The sequence below is a fragment of the Thalassophryne amazonica genome, chromosome 2 (genome assembly GCF_902500255.1).
Source record: "Thalassophryne amazonica chromosome 2, fThaAma1.1, whole genome shotgun sequence".
Lineage (NCBI taxonomy): Eukaryota > Metazoa > Chordata > Actinopteri > Batrachoidiformes > Batrachoididae > Thalassophryne > Thalassophryne amazonica.
This window is the reverse complement of record NC_047104.1, coordinates 81,240,147-81,261,786: the sequence shown is the minus strand read 5'-3', so window position 1 is coordinate 81,261,786 and position 21,640 is coordinate 81,240,147. Positions and strand designations below refer to the sequence as shown.

The following is a 21,640-nucleotide window of genomic DNA, read 5'->3' as shown; positions in this document are numbered from 1 at the left end:
GGCAGCAATAACATAAACTCGTTAAAAAGTAAGCCTGTACAAATAGGTCTCCAATTCATCAGAGTGTTGCTATATTGGTGTGCCATTGCACGCAACAAATTCGGAACTCAATGTCGAATTGTAATATTTTTGAACCATTGGCAAAGTTTCAGATATTAACCACACAGTAATTGTTTTGCCCTTCCTTTGGCTCTGGACTCTTGGCAGGAAAAAAGCCACTCCGGGGAGTAGCGCTGAACAGAATTAGGATGAACTTCTTTCCTCAGTGGCATCATGTCTGTGTGCAGAGCACACTACCTGGAAACAAGGGGCTTCATCTTTATTCATTAATTCATATTCTCTTTTTGTTTGTATTATCCTCCCTTGTTGTCTCTCTTGATATCTGGCCTTTTGTCCTTCTGTCTTTCTCGCTCTGTTGTCTGCGGAATAAAGAACTTTCATAAAAAGGAAGAGCTCACATCAGTGCTCGAGTCTCTCATGTGCATCCTGGCAAACTGTAGCTCAGCCTTCAAGTCTGCTTTTCTCACTTTTTTCAGTTTTACTTTTGAAATGATTGACTGTCCATAAGTATAAATCAGAGCTGATATTGTTGCTCTAAAATGATTCTGTCCACGTTAACTTGCTGATGCAGCTGCACAGTCATTCATAGTCTATTCTAGGAAAAATGTAAAAATGACTTATTACAGACTATAGAGATGTGGGTGTTATGTCTTATGCCAACCCCTGCTGGCAAAGGTTTTTGTGGCCGGTCCCTAATGTCTGTGCTCACTCATGTCTTAGCATTTTTGCACATTGTAGGGTGTCATTATGGCTGAGATATTTGGTGAAATAAAGTAAATGTGATTTTAGACCAAGCTTTTAGAATAATTACATTTTCCTCATTGTTGAGAGCTGAATTAGGCCTCTGATCCAGCTGGAGCTGAGTGGGACTAAACTTGCAGACTATAACATGCAACTCACCCATGATAACGCTAAAGGAATTATAGGCTTCATCTGAATACACATGCTAGGGTTTTATATATGTAGTAAGGAACAAAGGGTAGGCAGAATCCGTAGGGTATCTCAATACTCAGTATGCATTTAGTAGTTTAAGCCCAACCACATAATCTACTACCGCCATAGTGTGTACATGAACTATACTGCACTATCCCATGATGCAGCTGGAGCTTACTAACGGAAGAAGAATTTCCTGAGGAAAATTCAAAGAAATCAGACATATGAAAAAAAAGTGTTGCGGACCACACCAGGGGACCAATCAGACTGCTACTGGTGCTTTGAGTCACAGTGCTTCATTCATTCACGGCAGCGTTTATCACAGCTGATGATGGCTGACAAATCTGATGATGGCTTGCAAAGGCTGAGCTGGAGGACAGCACAGAGGCTGTGATCATGGCAAAACACGAATTTCGAGGCTGGGGTCTTCTCGAGTAGACAGAAGTTGCGCAAGACGCAAGCTGGGACAGCAGACACTGAGAGTCACAATCAAGTAGCTAGGATAGTATACAAAATCATCTGTGGCAAGTAGAAATTAGAAGTACAAATGTCCAAGTGGAGAACATATCCAGTGCACATGCTCAAAGTGCTTTACAGTGATGCCTCACATTCACCCATTCACACACACCGATGTTTATGTAGACGCTTTGCTTAATTTATTACCACCCTGTCAGCTATCTATTTTATAAACACTACCCAACCTAGAGCCAGTGGATCCCCATGGGCAGCATGCTAGTATAATTTCTTCTTTTGATTCTTGATTTCTAGTGATATAGGCAGCAGGGTGGCTTAGCACAGTCGCCTCACAACAAGAATGTCCTGAGACTGTTTTCCACTTGTTCCATTCTGTGTAGAGTTGTTTAGGGGAGGTGATGGTCTAGTGGTTAAAGTGTGAGAAAAGAGGATCCTCTGTTCAAATCCCAGCCTGACTGGAAAATCACTAAGGGCCTTTGAGCAAGATTCTTATTCCCCTAGTTACTCATGGTGTGTAGCCAGCGCCTTGTATGGCAGCACCCTGACATCGGGGTGAATGTGAGGCAAATTAAAAAAAGCGTCTGATGCAGATGGAAAAGCTCTATATGAATGCAGTCCATTTACCATTTTACCAATTGGCATGTTCTCCCTGTGTTCGTGTGGGTTCCCTCACAACTGTAGGTGCGAGTGTGAATATGTTTGTCTGTTGAAATGTGGCCCTGGGATAGACTGGTATCCTGTCCAGATTGTACCCCACCTCTTGCCCAATGACTGCCAGGATAACCTCCAGCCCCCAGTGACCGCTAAAGGTAACTGGAGACCTCAGAAGCAAACGACCTCAGTAACAGTGGTACCGATACGATCTCAGAGCCAGTACATTTCTGGAACAGCTACAAAGCACAGTGTGTTTTTTGCAGCATACTTTGACAGTTTGAAGAGTACATGCTGTTCTGTGTTAGACATGACATTAAAATGGGAAAAAAAAAAACTGAGATTTTTCAAAAGTTTTGTGTAGTGATTCCAAGATCACTGGTTCCAGGACCGTGTAGTTCCTTGGTCTCAAGAAACCCCTTTCAATTCAATTCAATTTTCAATTTATTTTCATTTATATAGCGCCAAATCACAACAGAGTTGCCTCAAAGCGCTTCACACAGGTAAGGTCTAACCTTACCAACCCCCAGAGCAACAGTGGTAAGGAAAAACTCCCTCTGAGGAAGAAACCTCAAGCAGACCAGACTCAAAGGGGTGACCCTCTGCTTGGGCCATGCTACAAACATATCATCATCATCATCGGCATAATCTCCTTTTCGAGCATTAAAGGACCATGTCAGATCAACCTCAGTTGTTTAAGGGGTGACGATGTCGTATGTGGCTGCTCAGACCCAGAGCAGAATGGAACAGTCGGGAACACTTTGTGCAGGGAACAGTGGGTGGTGAGCGAGGAAGGAGAAGCCGCTCTTTACGTTGCTGTCTCTTGTACTCTACTTCACAGCATCGTTGTTTCTCCATGTGGGCTGTTCCCTTAATGATGGTGCGCTTCCACTCAGTGCAGTTTTTGGCAAGGGTCTCCCAGTTGGCATAGTTGATGTTACAGCGATGAAGCGTCGCCCTCGGTCACGAAATCGATGTTTGGGCGCACCTCTGGCTCTTGTGCCTGATTCGAGCTGTGAGAAGAGGATCTGGAGGGGGAGTCGGGTTGTGGGCATTCTTCTGACTTGCCCTGCCCAGCGGAGGCGATTTTAGGCCATCGTGGTCTCGATGCTAGAGAGATTGGCTTGGAGAAGCACAGATTCATTGGAGACATGGTCTTGCCATTTGATCTTCAAGATTGCACGAATTTTCTGCTGTTGGAAACGCTCCAGCTTTTTTATATCACTCGTATACAGGACCCACAACTCAGAGCCATAGAGGAGGGTGGAAAGAACGATGGCTCGGAACACCATGATTTTCATCTGGAGACTGAGATTGTGGTTCAGAAATACCCGTTTGGAGAGCTTCCCAAATGCTGCATGTGCGGCATGAAACCTGTTATCAGTCTTTGTGCATAGTACAGTCATTAGAGAGGTAGCTTCCTAGGTAGGGGAAGGCTTCCACGGCCTCAAGGACTTCACCATGGAGTCGTGCGTTGCTGGTGTCTGGAGGGGGATGGCCTGGGACTCCCTGCACAAGGATTTTGGTCTTTCCAGTATTGGAGGTAAGCCCAAAGTGAGAGTAGGCATCATCAAAGAGATCTACAGTGGCCTGGAGTGCAGCAACTGTGTCCGCAGGGGTCACATTGTCATCAGCGTACTGTAGCTCCCGTACTGTAACTAAGGTGGTGAGTTGGCTGGCACGAAAGCGCCCAGTGTTGAAGAGACCTCCATCCATTCTGCAGCGAAGTCAGATGCCAGGGGCTGTGTCGGGAAGTTCATGGATCATGGCCCCAAGGTAGAGAGAAAAGAGGGTGGGGGCCAGAACGCATCCCTGCTTCAAACCAGTGGTGATAGGGAAGGAGTCAGAGATGCTGTTCTTGTCCATGACGCGGCCTGTCATCCCATCGTGAAGGGCCTGTACAAGGTCCGTGAAGTGGTCAGAGCAGCCAAAACGTCTCAAGGTTGCCCACATAGCTGGTCTTGGGACACTATCGAAAGCCTTCTCCAAGTCCCAGAAGAGGAAAAGGAGAGGTCTTCGCTGTTCACGGGACTTCTCCTGTAGCAGGCGGGCACAGAAGATCATGTCAGTGGTGCCACGAGATGGCCGGAAGCCGCACTGTGACTCTGGAAGGACCTCTTCAGCGACGGTCAGGAGCCTGTCAAGCAGAATCCGTGCAAACATCTTTCCGGCACTACTGAGGATGGAGATGCCACGGTAATTTCCGCAGATGGAGCGATCCCCCTTCTTGAAGATGGTAGTGATGGTGGCATCCTTCATGTCTGCGGGTATAGTTTTTGTCTCCCATATGCGCAGGATCAACATGAAAAGCCTGGTCTTCACGGCTATGCCCCCATGAGAAATGAGTTCCAAGGGGATGTTGTCGGGCCCAGGGGACTTCCATGCCTTTATGCACTTCAATGCCTTCTGAACCTCGGTGTAGGAGGGAGGGAGTGACATCTAATACCTGATAGGGTGTTGGGGTACCTTACGGAGCAAGTCCTCAGCTGTGGTAGATGAACAATTCAGAAGCATCTGAAAGTGTTCCTTCCACCTTTGAAGGATGGCTTGATCTTCCGTAAGGGTAGTTGCCCCGTCAGCAGACTGGAAGATGTTGGTACCACTGCGACGGGGACCAAAGATTTCCTTTGTTTCAGTGTAGAAGCACCGGAGGTCTCTGCTGTCAGCGTATGACTGTATCTCCTTTGATTTTTCTTGCCACCACAGGTTCTGCATTTCTCTGACCCTTCGCTGGCACTTCTGCTTTGCGTTTAGGAATCGTCGCAAGCTGGCACGGGTAGAGCGATTCTCCCATGCAAGGCGAGCAGATCTCTTCTGGTCAATCAGTTTTTGGATCGGCATCATTTTGATCAAGCCAGTCTTGTTGGAAATGACTGGAGTAGCCAACTATGTCCTCTGCAGCCTTACTGCTGGTGCCACAGAGAATGGACCAGTCTGCTTCTACTGAATCTTGCTGATGTGTCTGGTGGAGCCTCACTGAGAAGCTCTGTGAGACGATTGGAGTAGTCTTCCTGAATTGCAGGGATCTTCAGCCTCATGACGTTAAAGCAACGTGCCCTCTTTACCCTGTTGTAGAGAGGGAGGTTCTGCAGATGGAGTCTGAGACGAGTTATCAGGAGCCGATGGTCTGTCCAACAATCGTCTGCACCAGGCATGCTGCGGGTCACAAGGACATCGCTCCGGTCACGTAATTGAGTAAGGATATAGTCAAGGATGGTCTAGTGCTTTGACCGTGGGTGTTTCCAGGTGGTTTTGTGACGATTTGGAAGCCGGAAAAGAGTATTAGTGATAGTCAACTCGTTTTCAGCACATATGCCAAGAAGGAGAAGCCTGCTGGAGTTGCAGGATCCAAGCCCCTGCTTGCCCAGAATGCCCTCCTAAAGTCTATGGTCACGACCGACTCTGGCATTGAAGTCTCTGATCACGAGGAGCTTGTCTCTGCTGAGAACGGCTTGGATGGCACTGTTCAGGGCAGCATAGAATGACCCCTTGACGTCATCCTCGGAGTCAAGGGTTGGGGCGTAGACTGAGATCAGAGTCATGTGGTTGCTGTCGGTGAGCGGCACGCGGAGAGTCATAAGACGTTCATTTATGGCGGTTGGGGCCAGGTTATAGCGATTCACCAATGATGTCTTGATCGCAAAGCCAACGCCATGGATCCATCGCTCTTCACGATCTTTCCCTTTCCAGAAGAAAGTGTAGTTGGCTCCAACTTCAGACAGACTTCCCTCTCCAGCAAGTCTTGTTTCGGAGAGGGCAGCGATATCAATGTTGAAGCGGTCAAGCTCCCTACTCACAAGGGCAGTGCGTCGGTGTGGTCTATCTGTGTCATCGTGGTCTACGAGGGTCCTCACATTCCATGCTCCCACCGTAAAAGGGTTCAGTTTCCATTTTCTTCTCTTGTTTTGACCGCATAAGTAGGTCCCCACTGGCCGTGGTCTGCCAGTCTGGGGGAGTTGTGGTGACCGATGTTTACCCCACCTTTGGTAGGGGCCTCTCCAATTGGAGTGAGCTGCGATACTCCTAAATAGGCCAGCCCAGTCACGCCTGTAGCTGCCGAACTATCACATCACCACAACTTTATAGACAAAACGACCTTCTTACAAGCGCCGCCCGTGTATGGCTCTGGACTAGAGACTCCCAGCTGACCAAGCCTGTCCCCGTCATCTAGAGTACCATCGCCACGGGACTTTTGAATTGAGGATGTGATTCTGACATGAATCACCTTCACGTGAATTTGTTTAAGGTGGATAGCAGGTTGCATGCCTGGGACCCACACACTTTGGGCACCCACCTTCTCCAGCGGCACCATAAAGGATGGAGACGTGCTGGTTCTGAATGGGATACTTGCAGCGGGCTGCCGGAGACTTGATTACAGTCAAGGTCCGCCTTAAAACCATGCCAGCCCGCCTGGCACTGCTCTTATCCGCCAGTTGCGATACAACTGCCATTGGAGACTTGAAAGTTCCAAACCCTAGTAACCCAATTGCCTGCTCGGGTTTGTGGTGGCGACCGCACTCGCCAGTCACGGAGTACATAATAACGGTCACCTGTGCTCTTTTTATAGGTTTCAGGTTGGATTTTACTGATCCCACGCACGACTTCCCCACTCCTCCTGGATGCAGTTTAATGTCAAGCTAGGACAAGCTACAAACATAAATTACAGAACAATTCACAGAACAATTCACGGTCGAATATACAAGAAATGCTATTGGCGCACAGGACAGGAGGATTGCCAACACGAATACAACTCCCATCTCTGGATGGAGCTGCACCTTAAACAGAGAGAAAAAAACAGAATCGGGCATCAGAAAGACAAAAAATACTGTATAATTTGCCAGCATTAAACAACAAGAAAAACAGAGAAATACTAAGGTGATCGCTGGCCACTAGCCCGAAACTTCACTAAAAGACCCAGAATTTAGGTAAAGTTGAGGACGCAGAGTAAAAAACGTAAAACAAAACTGTACCAGTATGCTAGCCATATGAAAGGGAAAATAAGTGTCTTAAGTCTGGACTTGAAAATCTCCACAGAATCTGACTGTTTTATTGACGCAGGGAGATCATTCCACAGAACAGGGGCACGATAAGAGAAAGCTCTGTGACCCGCAGACTTCTTATTCACCTTAGGGACACAAAGTAGTCCTGCACCCTGAGAACGTAAAGCCCGGGCCGGTACGTAAGGTTTAATTAGGTCAGCTAGGTAGGGAGGTGCCAGTCCATGAATAATTTTATAGGTTAGTAGCAGAACGTTAAAATCTGATCTCACTGGGACAGGAAGCCAGTGATGGGATGCCAAAATGGGTGCAATGTGGTCGAACTTTCTGCTTCGTGTCAAAAGTCTGGCTGCAGCATTTTGAACCAGTTGGAGACCCCTAATGCTAGACTGCGGTAAACCAGAAAATAGAACATTGCAGTAGTCCAATCTAGAAGAGATAAATGCATGGATCAGGTTCTCAGCATCAGCCATAGACAGGATGGGACGAATCTTCGCTATATTTCACAGGTGGAAGAAAACAGTCCTAGTAATATTTCTAATGTGGAGGCCAAAGGACAACGAAGGATCAAAAATTACCCCAAGGTTCCTCACTTTGTCAGTGTGATGTATGACACACGAGCCGAGGCTGAGCGTTAACTGGTCAAATTGATGCCGATGTCTCACTGGACCAAGAACCATCATTTCAGTCTTATCAGAGTTTAAAAGTAGGAAGTTTCTAGACATCCAACTTCTCACTGCTGCAAGGCAATCTTCTACGGATTTTATGTGAACGAGATTACCAGCAGTTATCCCTTTAAAAAGGAATAAGCAGGTATAGAAGATGAAAGTAATATTATTATTGTTGTTTGGCCGGATCATTGTCTAAATATCTTTCACACTCTGATAGTGAAACAGTGAAAGTTGTTTGAAACAGTAGTTATTCATTGTGACTCTTATGTGCCCGGATGAAACCCACTATAATTAAATTGCGTTCTATAACTTGTCAAAGCTCATTTATTTTTCCCATGGAGTAAACATTTTCCTATTTTCAAGAGTCTTCCTCTTATGACCTGAATAGAAGCCAGTAAAAATGATTAGCTGAGGCTGCAGAGGTTTGTGCATGCAGAACAAACTTGCTTTAGTTTAGCTGAACAAACTGTTGCATTTGTTGTCAATTCAAAACACTGTAGTCTGTGAAGTTACAGATTTCAGAAATGTCTCGTTTGTTGGTAGGTTATGTACCAGAGCTTTTTTTTTGTTGTTGTTGTGGAATACGTTAGTCTGGATTTGGATTTCAGAGGTGGCTGTTCTAATGTGCATCAGAAGATGAATGTATACAGGTTTTGGAATTAACAATACAAAACCTTCAAACGCACCTTGCAGTGTATTTGAAGGTTGTCAGATGGTCCTTTAATATTCTTGCCTTGTCCACATACACATTCAGTTCAATTCAGGTTATTTGTACAGCACCAAGTTAGAACATAATCCATCTCAGGGTGCTAAACATGAGCGAGGTCTAGGCCTTGCTCACCCCATAAACAAGCACAGTGGTGAGGGTAAAACTCCATTTTTGTTCATAGCGAGAAACCTCAAGCAGACCAGACTCAGTGGGGTGACCACCTGCTTTGGCCATACTCACAAAGGTCCAGGCGATTACTTGTCCTTTCAAAGTCTGTTCCTGCTCCACCCACTGCTAATTAAGATAAGATCAGCTTTATTTATCCCAAAGGATTTTTTTGCTGTCCTGCCAGAGTACATAAACAGTGGTGTTTTGTTTTTTTTTTGTTTTTTTTTACCAGATACTGACTGGTTTTCTGACCCCCCCCCCCGACTCTCCAATAAAGCAGAACTGCACATTTCAGAGTGGCTTTTTCATTGTGACCAGCCTAAGGCACACCTGTGCAATAATCATGCTGTCTAATCAGCATTTTGATATGCCCACACCTGTGTATAAAAAAAAAGTTGAGTTCAGCTCATGAAAGATGGGAGCAAAAAAAAAGTGTTGGGTTTATATTTTTGTTTAGTGTAGTTCATGCTGGTTGAACAGAAATGTTGCTGATCAAGAATTAACTTCATTTTCCAACATTGACTCACTCTGCCTTTGTCTCTTTAACCCTTATACACCCATCTGTATCTGTCTTCCTCTGTTCCTTTCTGTCCTCTTGTCCTTGCTTCCCCCGTCCCCACCCCTTACTTGTCTGTCAGTTTAAGTGTTGTGGAGGTCAGGAGTATAAAGACTGGGAGGTCAACATGTACCACAACTGTTCTGGTCCTGGTCCACTGGCCTGTGGTGTTCCCTATACCTGCTGCATTGCTACTAAGGTATGACTGTTACTATAATGCTCATACTCTGTATGTTGTGTTTGTTTTGTGTACTTCATGACTGGCATTAGTTCTGCAAATCTACTGTTACTGTTTGACATTAAAGCTGGCTTTCCTTTAATTACTGAATGCAAATGTAATTTAATGACAGACATATTTTACTGTCACTGTTCTACTGCATTGAATACTTATTTGTAGAAGCAAATTGATTTATTAATTGTTGGTTGATCAAACTCAAGGTCTCCAAATTTTTCAGAATGCAGCAGCTCCGTATCCTAATCAGAGCTGGCAAATTTGAACAGATCATTCCATTGTTGGCCTCTCTCATTATTGGCTCCCAGTTCAGGTTAGAGTAGATGTTAAAGTGCTCCTTCTCTCTGACAAAATTGTTAATGGTTTAGCACCATTGTACTTATCTGACCTGGTGAAGTCATACATATCTGCTCACACACTGGTCTTCTGTGAGTCCCAAAGGTCTGGAAAAAGACTGTTGGTGGGTGAGCTTTTTGGACTTTGTGGAATAGCCTGCCTCTTGACACCAGGCAGGCATGTCCTGTTGACGTATTTAAAGCCAAGTTTCATAATGAAGTGGTACACTTTATTACACTTCATTATGAAACTTTATAACCGCGGCTACAAAATGCCAAAGAAGCACTATGCACAATTTCTCCATACCCAGCCAGAGACGCCTATAACTTCTTCTGGGTTATCTGGGTGTTTTGGTGGCTTTCCTCACTCTTCTCCTTTTTGCACAGTCACTCAGTTTTTTTTTCCATACAGATTTACCATAGAGTGCCATACTGTTTGTATTTCTTCATAATTGATGTAAATAAAGTCTAAGACATGTTCAGTGACATGGAAATGTATCCATGTAGCCATCCCCTGACTTGTCTCAAGAAAACCAACAATAAAACTGATTATTTACAGGTATTATACCAAAGCATTCCATTACTTATAAATCAGTTTATAAGGAAGATAATTTTAGAAATGCTTATTTTTTTGTATTTTTTGTACTTGCAATGGCATAAACAAATTAAAATGTGTGAAATACCAAGTGTTCCAATACTTTTAGAGGACACTGTTAGTAATTTTTTTTTTACGAGTTTGAGAGGCCCTTTGACTTATAGTCCAGTGTGACTTATGTACTGAAAAAATTACAGTTCACAACCAAGAATTTTCTTTGCACTTGAAATGAGAAACAATTTGATTTGGTGTGATTATGGTGCAATGCAATACAACTCTTAATGGAGACATTCATTTGCCATGATAAATGGAAAAACAGCAGAGATGGAAACTTCCTAATAGAGCTTGATTAGTTTCAGCATGCGTTTAAAACAGTTGGGTCACACTTACAGGCCCCTTCACACATAGTGCGAATATGTACAACTCCAGGGTGACACCCGTCGGAGCAGCTTGTATGAGCGCACCACGAAACATCACGCCAACGGGCAGGCATGTGCGATGCTGGTGCGACGGTTTGTGCACGTGGAAACACAGTACCACCAGCTACACAATGTCATTACACATCGTTTAGCTGGTGTGAAGAAAGAAAATAAAATCAAATTTAAAAAATATATGCTACGGTGGTTCCGTGCATGTGGAAACACAGCAGTTTTTACCCAGCAGATGTGGTTACACATTGCGCAGCTGAAGAAAAAAAATACATGTCAACCATGGGATTTGAACCTGCGCCTTCAAAAAGTTCTGATTGCCAGTCAGAAACTTTACCAAGTGAGCTGCCATTGGTGTCCTGTAAAAAGTGCTAAAAACTGCATCATATTAAGAAGCACATGGACGTATTAAAAATAACAATGATGCACCATATAAAAACATTGCATTGTATTAAATCCCTCTTATCAAGCAGGCAATACAAATATGATCCATCTGTTCCTCTGGAGATGACCCATGGTCACTGACGTTCAGTCATGAGATGACATGAATGAGAAACAGTTTGCTCATCTCATTCATGTCCACATCTGCTGGCGGCATCCAGCTGGCCCGTGCGTCTTGTGGATGGCGCACCACAGGACACCGTGTCATGTGGAATACAGGTCCCCATGACAGTGAGATCACCTGCTGCGTGTTATGAACGGACGGTCGTTTTCAACCAGCTCGCTTGCTGCAGCCTGTCACCACAGTGATATATGATTTTATTTATGTCCACTTGATGACAGCAAACAGACACGAGCGTCACAGTAGTCAGTTCTTAGTCCAAATTTCACTGCGAGTACGACAGTGATTGTCTGCAGTCTGTTGTCATACCAAGAATGCAAATGGCCACACATTTTCCAAGTGTCATGCAAGCGGTGTTAGATGTTCGTGTGTGTCAGCTGGAATTTGGCCAACACCTGCTGCGACAGGGATTGATGGGCTCGTACAGTGCACACTCTCTTTCAGCCACTGGTGTGTGCAAACAATAGCAACAGGTGTATGAGGCATTGGAGGCAGCTGCGAAATTACACGGTTTGCATACAATTCCTGCTTCATGCGCACTTAATACGCAATTCGACCAAATTCGCACTATGTGTGAAGGGGTCTTATAGCATTCTTTAAACGAGTGATCATGGCGTTACTATTTTGAGCTTTTCTTCACGTTGGGCGCAAAATAAAACACAATTAACAGTCATGCTCACTTCAAGAAAATCAATACAAATAAATAAATAAATAAATAAAACACGTGTTGTCTGACACAAAAAGCTGCACTGTAAAAATGCCTAGGAACAAACATTCAGGACTGTGTGTGTTGTTACGGAGCAAATGTTCACATCTGTATGTGTGTGTATATGTATGTGCATGGTAAGACACAAACGAACAGATGTTCACATCTCTGGCAGCTGCACGGACTGGATTCATTGTATTTGCCTCTGTTTATTTACTTATTTACAGAGGTGGATTTAAGTTTAATGCGCCTTGTCTATGTACACCCACTGTGCATGCGTGCACAGTGTGCTGGACAGATGATGTCATTGTTTTATTTTTATTGGAGCACTTCCAAAGGGTCACGATTCCTTGTGTCCTGCATGCTTTATGTGTGGTGCCCGGCCACAAATGGGATTTTCTGTATGTATTTATTTTTCTGAGGACCGCAGTCTAATGCAGCCAGCTGGGGCAGGGACTGTGGACTTCACCTGTGTGGGGAACGTGGACAAGGTGATCCAGATTTGTTGTTTTATTTTCATTGTCTGTGAGGACGTCACTGGAAGTTGAGACATAGCTCAGTGGACGTCATTCTGTAAGTCCATGAGTGGTTGTTCATGCTTTTATTCTTTTTTAAAATGTATTTATTTTCAGTGCTTTATCTGCCTAAAGTTGGGGGAATTTTCACAGCCTCTTTCACATAATAACTATGTAATAGTCCACATCTATCCTGAGCACTTTGTGCACAAACGTGTGGCTATTTCAGCCACAGCAGTGGCGCTGAACATAATGCATGGTGTTCACGTGCAAATCCTTTCACCTGCAAAGACCGCACAGTGCTCCTCAATTTTCACACAGGCGCTGCACGGCATGTCCATGTCTCTTGTGTGGTATGTGTGCAGACTGTTCGAGATTTGTGGCTGTAACTTTCACCGCCCCTCTGGACACCATGTGGCCAGTTGTGGACAGTTGGCCGCCATGGGTGCATGTCTTGGGAAGACTACTTCAGTGAAATTCCATGAGAAAGTTGTCACATTTACATCTGTTTTCATGTGATATTCTGTGTCCACCTCCTCCCCGTCAGTGAGATACTACCTTTATTTTGGGTAGTTGATCCCAAGAAAACTGATCTACCTTCACCACTGCTACTCAATAGGACCACACGGGTTCACTGTGCTCCCTCTCATTTACACACGTGCTCTGTCCTGCTCCAGTTGATTTTCAATCCCCTTCTGTCCAGAGTGCATCTGCACCTCTCCAGCCTTGTCCCAACTGCTGTTTACTCTCACTACAGATCACAGTATCATCTGCAAACAGCATCTGTCTTTACACTTAACCCGCACCACCCTCATATATTTCTGTGCCACTCCAGACTTCCACATATAATACCACAACTCTTCTCTAGGCACCCTGTCATAAGCTAAATCTACAAACACACAGTGTAACTCCTGTGAGTATTCTCAACTTTATGCCTCTGTAGTTACCTCGGCTCTGCACATCACCATAGTTCTTAAAAATCAGAACCAGTGCACTGTTTTCTCCACTCCTCAGGCATCCTCTCACTGCCACCAAAAAAACAAAGCAAAAGCCCTAGTCTTTTGTTGTAATGGAGAGAGTAAGTGGGCTTATTTCAATTTGGAACACAGTGAAGACCAGAAATTTGGAGTAATAAAGTATGTCATCTCCATTTGAACTTAGTTAAAAGTCCTGCAGCAGTAGTCTGTAGTTAGTTAAAAGAAAATTTGGTGACATGAGTAAAAAGTGAATTATGGTAATCAAAACCAGATAAGATAAAAGGCTGAATGATCATTTCCATTTTAGCTTTCAACATTACTAGTCTAAATTTAACAATGCACCATTGAGATTGTGTCTTCAGCACACCGCCAAAATGTGAATACAAATTCATGTGTTGCTTTGCAATGCATTTTCCAACCCCACCAATCAAATGCCTAAATAAATGAATAACAAAAATATATCCATGAGGAAGAATATTTTTGTCTGTGGTAAATGTGGAATCTTGAGACTGTCCATTGGAGTTTGCATGAAACATGAAAGGAAACTGATATCTCTTGGAGACCACTGCGACTGGCACCATGAGATACGAGGTCTGTCCATAAAGTATCGTACCTTTTTATTTATTTTTTAAACTATATGGATTTGATTCATATGTTTTCACGTCAGACAAGCTTGAACCCTCGTCCTTAAAGGGGTCCTTAAAGGGGTCCTTAAAGCTGTACTAACAGACCTTATTCTCTGTGAAGCCCGTAAAATTTTCACCGAAAGCCAGATAAATTTTTCGAATGGTTTCCAGGTGCCAGTCTCTAACAGCTTCTGAAAAAATTCTGATGGAAAAAAACCCCAAATCATTCCGCCATTTCCAGACAATGAAAATCTGACGACGGGGCGGGACCACTCCTTCCACAAGGCGTGCTCACAGGCGAAAGACGTCACCGACAGGCGTGGAAAAACTCACGCATGGGTTCAAGCTTGTCTGACGTGAAAACATATGAATCAAATCCATATAGTTTAAAAAAAAATAAAAAGGTACGATACTTTATGGACATGTTTGTATGTTGGGACTTGAGTAACAACATTGAATATAATCTCCTGTATATTACACTAGTTTTAGGATTTGTTTTGACTGAATATTATGTGTGCTGAAAGACCCAAGCTTTTAGTTAATTTTGTGTGTCTGTTCAGTAATTTGCTGTAACACTGTGCAATTACATTAGAAATGGAACTCAACATCCCTATGATGGCAATTAATGCTTTGAAATAAAACTCACTGACACTTCGGCTCTCTGGCAATTTTCTCCCACACAAAATTAAATATGCTTCCTGTAATTTAGACAGTATGCTTCACCAGTGCAATGAGAGACCAAAGTAAAACTAGTGGTTCAGACAAACAATTTGAAGTGAACAGTTCTTTACTTTTAGTTTTTCTTCAGAAACTGGAGCCATGCCTTTATCATGTATGTTCCCATACTGAGTGGTGGTCAGTAATGAGCCCCCTAGGAAGCATTGAAGGTCTATATGTCATGCATGTGCGGTATTGGCAGTAATATCACACCAAGACAGTTCCACTAAAGCCCTCATTCACTCACAAATCCCTCTATCGCCTACTAATTTATTGAGTTCATTGTTACAATATTTATGCAGCATGTAAACATCACCAAAGATCAATGTACTTTACAGGAAAAGATTTTTGTGTTGCAGTTGGTTAACATCAAATGTAACTCCACAGTGGATTTAGGAGATCAGGGTTGTTCAGATCGAGAGAGTAGAACTACACATACGTGTAATAATTAACACCTATGAATTGAAAATTGATTTTAAATTCAAAGATAGGACTACATTGATACAGAAACCCCTGAATTGATCTAAATTCATGAACCAACTGATGGCTCTATTCTTATCATTATAAATTGGTAGAAATAAACCTGTTTTGCTGATGCTTCCGTGCCTTCAAGCTCTTGTAAAGTTCAATGCAAGGCTCTCAGAGGTTGATTAGGAAAACTTTTTTTTTTGAGAGAGGTAAAAGCAAAATCAATAAATCTGAAAATGGGTGTCACTATCATGGATAATGTACCCATTTGAACTTTAAGGCCCCTTCACACATAACACAATTGAAGCTGACTAGCGCCCGAACGAGGAATTGCATGCCAGTTTTGAAAAATCGGAGCTGCTTCTAATGCCATGTACACCTGTCACTACAAGTATTCACGCACACCAGTGGCCAAAAGACAGAGAGTGCCCTGTGAGAGCCCATTCAATCCCTCTCGCGGCAGGTGTCGGCCAAATTCCAGGTGACACACACGAACATCCAACACTGCTCACCGGGCATTTTTAAAATGTGTGTCCATTCACGCTGTCAGTGCAAAAATAGCACGCGACCACTTTTGATCTGGCTGTGGAATTTGTCTAAGTGCCCCCACGACTGTGGAGTTGCCAAGCAACACACAAGGCATGCCAGAGTGAAGAATGCCACTTTTGGCTTATTCTAATTTATCATGGAAAATGAATGTCTCCATTAAGCAAAGAAGTATATTGCATTGCATCATAATCACACCAAATCAAACTGTTACATAATGAAAAGGATCACCTCTTACTGTAGCCCATGTATGCATCTAGATATATATTCGATTGTTGTTGTTGTTGTTGCACATCCCTAGTATTTTGTGTTGCACCTTCTTTAATGGAGCTTTTGCCCTGGAATAATATGTTTTGAAAGAGAGACTTTCATGGTATGTCTTCTCGATCAGTTGTCATTCTCATTTTTGTTGTGTACCATTTTGTTTCTCTTATCTTCAGCCTAATGAAGTGGCCAACACTCTATGTGGGTATAAGGTTTTGGAAAAACAGGTAAGACATCCTGCAACATGACTGAATTGATTTATATCCCTATTCAACAGAGTGGCATTCCTATACAGTAAATTTTCAGAGCAAAATAAACTGCCAAAACTACATTTGGTCACACTCCAGATAGTTTATTTAATCCTATCACAGTGTTAAATCAACTCTATCATGCTGGGAATGACTCTTATTGCAGTTGAAAAACTTGATTTGACAATAGAGATGATTTCACACTATAATAGAGTTTATTTCAAGGACATGTCACACCAAAATTATAGCAATTAAGATTTAGTCTTTAGTAACCATCCGATGATACACCAGGATTACTTTGTGCACTTCCGTGACAGGTTGCAAAGTATACAGCATTTGCATCAAACGGCTATGGACACTTCCAAAAACAAAGTACTCGTGTGTTTCCGACAGTGGTGATGTAGCTGTTAGAGAAGTCCCAGCGTGCGCTTCAACGGAATGTACCTGCTAACGTTAAGAATGGAGCCACAGCTTAATTCCAACATTTACACAGGTGTGATTTTGTGTTATGATGACTCATTTTAAGTGATAACTGTTAATTTTGATGTTTTTTGATGTAGTCGCGGACACGGTAAAAGGAGCAGCCATGATAAGATTTATTGCACCCACTTGCATGGCCATTACTCACAAATGCAGCCTGTTAAAATCAAAACAAAATGCTTAAAAGTGTTGTGTGTATATAACTGTGGAAAAAAGTCTAAAATAATGTTGCCTGTGAAAAACAATGTCGATCTGTAATATTTCACGTCCATGTATACGAAGCTGCAATTAACAGCTGAGATGCGCGTTTAAACAGCCTGTTTTGCAGGCCACAGACTCTAAGTAAAATAAAATTTTACTTTCATTGTAAGCTCCATTGAAAGGAACACAAAGCGAAAGATGAAAAGAATGAACATGCCACTCACCCAGGTGTAAAGATTTCCAATCAAAAAGTTCATAACATCAAAGAAACTGTCACACACGCACGCATCACACACGATTGCCAGCCAGAGAACAGGTCCACTAGTCCTCACACTATTGCAAGTCAGAATTTTCAATTTATTTTCATTTATATAGTGCCAAATCACAACAGAGTTGCCTCAAGGCGCTTCACACAAGTAAACGGATCCACTTATACTCAGGTACGAGCCGCGCGATCACCAACCAGAGAATGATGTCTGAATGCAGTTCATCCTTCAGCTCAAGTTCTGTCATGATTGTGGCACGATAGAGAGTCCATTATCTCCTGAAAATGGCATCTTTGTGACTTTTTCCAGTATGAGAAATACGAGGTCTGTCAATAAAGTATAGGTCCTTTTTATTTTTTTCAAAAACTATATGGATTTCATTCATATGTTTTTACGTCAGACATGCTTGAACCCTTGTGCGCATGCGTGAGTTTTTCCACGCCTGTCGGTGACGTCATTCGCCTGTGAGCACTCCTTGTGGGAGGAGTCGTCCAGCCCCTCGTCGGAATTCCTTTGTCTGAGAGGTTGCTGAGAGACTGGCGCTTTGTTTGATCAAATTTTTTTCTAAAAATGTGAGACACATTGAAGTGGACACGGTTCGAAAAATTAAGCTGGTTTTCGGTGAAAATTTTAACGGCTGATGAGAGATTTTGAGGTGATACAGTGGAATATCCGGATAAAATGCTGAAACCGACTTCTTCTGAAACTTCTGTTCTCTCACGACGTCCTGGATCAATAGAGCCTGAAATGTGGAGGTTTTCAGCTTGAAACAGGCTGACGACGGCGCCTGGGACCGCTGCGCGACGTCTCGCTCCGCAGGAAGTCCTTAAAGCGACAGTATCACCTCAAAATCTCTCATCAGCCGTTAAAATTTTCACCGAAAACCAGCTTAATTTTTTGAACCGTGTCCACTTCGATGTGCCTCACAGGTTTAGAAAAAATTTTGATCAAACAAAGCGCCAGTCTCTCAGCAACTTCTCAGACAAAGGAATTCCGACGAGGGGCTGGACGACTCCTCCCACAAGGAGTGCTCACAGGCGAATGACGTCACCAACAGGCGTGGAAAAACTCATGCATGCGCACGAGGGTTCAAGCATGTCTGACGTAAAAACATATGAATGAAATCCATATAGTTTTTGAAAAAAATAAAAAGGACCTATACTTTATTGACAGCCCTCGTACATCTTAATTTTCAGGCAGTCTGCAAAAACAGCGTGGTGGAGGCTGTCCACATCCATGATCACAGCGGCAGTAAAACAGCATCCTACCACACAAACGGTGTCACCACACTCCAAAATCGACAGACTGAAAACATTAAGAGTTTCTGGGTGAAATGTGTTGTCTCCTCTGTAAATCCAAGCCATTACTTTCAAATGAAAGCTCTGAAGCTTCGCTTTCAGACGTAGCAGGTTCATTTTGCTCTGTCTTGTCAGGATGTTTGTGCTCATTCTAAAATGTATGTCACACGCCAAGAAATGACAAGAATTGCAGAATAAGATGATTTCCGGAAATGCACCTGCTAATACTCAAAGTGAAAGAAATAATTACCAATAAAATACATTGACCACGAATTATTAGCAAGTGTGTGGAGAGACTTATAATCCATGAGTACTTTTATCTTGTCTTGCTAACTGGAATGTTAAAAATGTGCGACATGTCCTTCAGCTCTTGTTGGAGTGGGATTCATTGTAGGTCCTGTAGAGTGCATTTTAGTCTACAAAATTTGCTGTGTTCTTGTTTCATCCGAAATAACAAATCAGGGCACATTCTGAAGCATCACAGTAAGTTCTTGATCGATCTTTTGTCAGTCTTGAACACACTTGGTATACGCAGTAGTTATGGCCATCATCGGCATCAGTTTTTAAATCGGGGTAAAATTTTCAAGCTGTTCAGAAATTTCATCTTGATTCATCAAATGGGCATCATTACGCAGTCACTTCCGGGTGTTCATAGTCTTAACAGCTTCTGTCATGTTCAGACATCTTTAAAGGAGGTAGTCTTAGTGAGTAGAGCTTGAAACCTGTTTGACTGTGTTCCATCGGGGTAAAAATTTGACATAAAAGAAGTGTTTGTTGTGGTTCTGGCTGAGGAAGAAGCCAGGCACAGCTTTACTTTCATTTTCAAGTGTGCTGCCAGGTATGTGATCAATAATTCAGCCTAATAGGAGGCATGCCGGAGTATGCCATTTCATCCCATTTTTTTTACTTTTTCTGGATTGTGGGGGCTCATAATAGAATGGTGCTCTGTGGACTAGGGGTGTAAAGAGTAATGTTACTGAAGTTTATTGGGATCGAGATCTTGTTTCCCTGTAGTATCTGCACATGCTCTTTGGCTGTTCCTACAAATCAGAGATCCTCTGAGACTGTTAATGTTGCAGAATACTTTGCATTCTGATACAACCTCTATAATGTTTATCAATAGGCTAATTAACTTTCTTTGTGGCATATAGCGTCTGGAATTGCTGGAAACCATCCACATCAGAGGCTGCACTGACGCTTTCTTCATCTGGCTAATGGACAACTACAAGATTATGGCTGGACTGTTCTTAGGGATCCTTCTGCCTCAGGTATACACCTTAAAGCAAGCAATTATAAGTGCCAAGGTTTGTCCAATACATGTCTTCACATACGCAACTATATAAATATGAAGATTTATTAAAGATGAGTAGTAAAATACTGTAGTGTTGGAAAGGGAAATGTGATAAACCATAGAGAAAAGTGTTTCATCTCTGATACGTACTTCAGCAGGTGATTTCACTTATCTCCTTCCCTTGACAAAAACTATCATTAATCGGTCAAATGAGCTGATGCATTCTGTTGGGCTTTCATGAATAATTTTAAAACCACTTACCAGCATTACAGTGCATTTGGCATTCGTTTAGTGTGGGTACCTATGAAAGCTGAATGTTTTTTTAAGTCATTATCTGTCTGTCTGTCTATCTGTCTATCGTTTAGTGTGGGTACCTATGAAAGCTGAATGTTTTTTTAAGTCATTATCTGTCTGTCTGTCTATCTGTCTATCTATCTAGCTATGTATACACACACACACACACAGTTGTATGTAAAAGTTTGGGTACCCCTGATGATTTCCATGATTTTCCTTTATAAATCATATGCACACTCTTAAGGCTATGAAATTGGGCTATTAGTAAAAAAAAAAAGTAGAAAAGGGGGTGTTCACAATAATAGTAGCATCTGCTGTTGACGCTGCAAACTCAAAACTGTTCAAACTGCTTTTTTAGCAATCCTCTGTGAGGCATTAATTTTGTTGGTTTGGGAACCAAGATTTTGCTCATTTACTAGTGTGCTTGGGGTCATTGTCTTGTTGAAACACCCATTTCGAAGGCATGTCCTCCTCAGCATAAGGCAACATGACCTCGTCAGGTATACCAACAGGATGCAGTTGTTTCAACTGCAGCTAAAGCTGATTCCATTATGTAACACCATTTTATACCACTTTGAGTCAAGAGGAGGAATTTATTAAATCCTCTGGTGCAGTCTTTTTATTTATTTATTTATATTTTAGTGAATGTTTTATCAACTTTCCTGGTAAATTAACTAATCTGCTTGACTTTGGATATTGTTCACAAAAGCAGCTTCTTTCTCTGTCTTTGTAGTTCTTCGGCGTGATAGTCAGTTGGCTGTATATCACACGTGTTGAAGATGCCATCAGTGAGTATGGTCAATACATGGATGGGCTACTGGCATCGAACTCGCAGGAAAGATCAGCCAAAAGGCATGGCCGTGTGTCCAAATGGTTTAAATGTATGCCGGATATTGATTGACAGAATCAACCAAAAAGGACCAAATGGACTCCAACACTCGGTGTTTCCTAACTTGTGCCAAGGCATCTGTGTAGTTTGACTTTGAACGGTTTTCTACTCTCATCTACATTTTTTTTTTTTTGATAGTAAGAATGAATCATTCAGCAACTGTAATACCCACTGTCGAGGAGTTCCCAATTTTTTTCATGCTCAGTCAACTAAAGGCAAGCAGATGTGGGAGTTGACTGACTTTGGTACAACTCTGAAATATGCTATTTCCAACACATACCAAATGTTATTAAGCTACTTTGCCTTATCTCAGGGATAAAGATAAAAACCAGTGCAACCAGTTTTACATGTAGTTAGTCCTGTCACAGTATGCAACCAACAGGCCAGTGATAACAATTTCACAGTTTGCAAAGCCACAAAATAGGTTAGTCATTCGGGAAGTTTTCTTGTATTTGCACTAGTTTACTTTTTTGTTACCATTTA

The 21,640-nt window shown here is 42.7% G+C and overlaps 1 protein-coding gene across 2 annotated transcripts in view; it reads left to right on the top strand.

The window, feature by feature from the left end:
• The window catches only part of tspan15 (tetraspanin 15), a 70,703-nt gene extending 49,150 nt beyond the window's left edge, over positions 1-21,553 (top strand). For both annotated transcript variants that reach the window (XM_034188438.1, XM_034188446.1), the window contains exons 5-8: positions 9,302-9,418; positions 16,367-16,417; positions 19,835-19,951; positions 21,002-21,553. In XM_034188438.1, coding sequence (XP_034044329.1) covers positions 9,302-9,418; positions 16,367-16,417; positions 19,835-19,951; positions 21,002-21,169 — 453 coding nt within the window. In that variant the 3' untranslated portion in view covers positions 21,170-21,553. The remainder of the gene's footprint in view (positions 1-9,301; positions 9,419-16,366; positions 16,418-19,834; positions 19,952-21,001) is intronic.
• Positions 21,554-21,640: the final 87 nt, after the last annotated feature.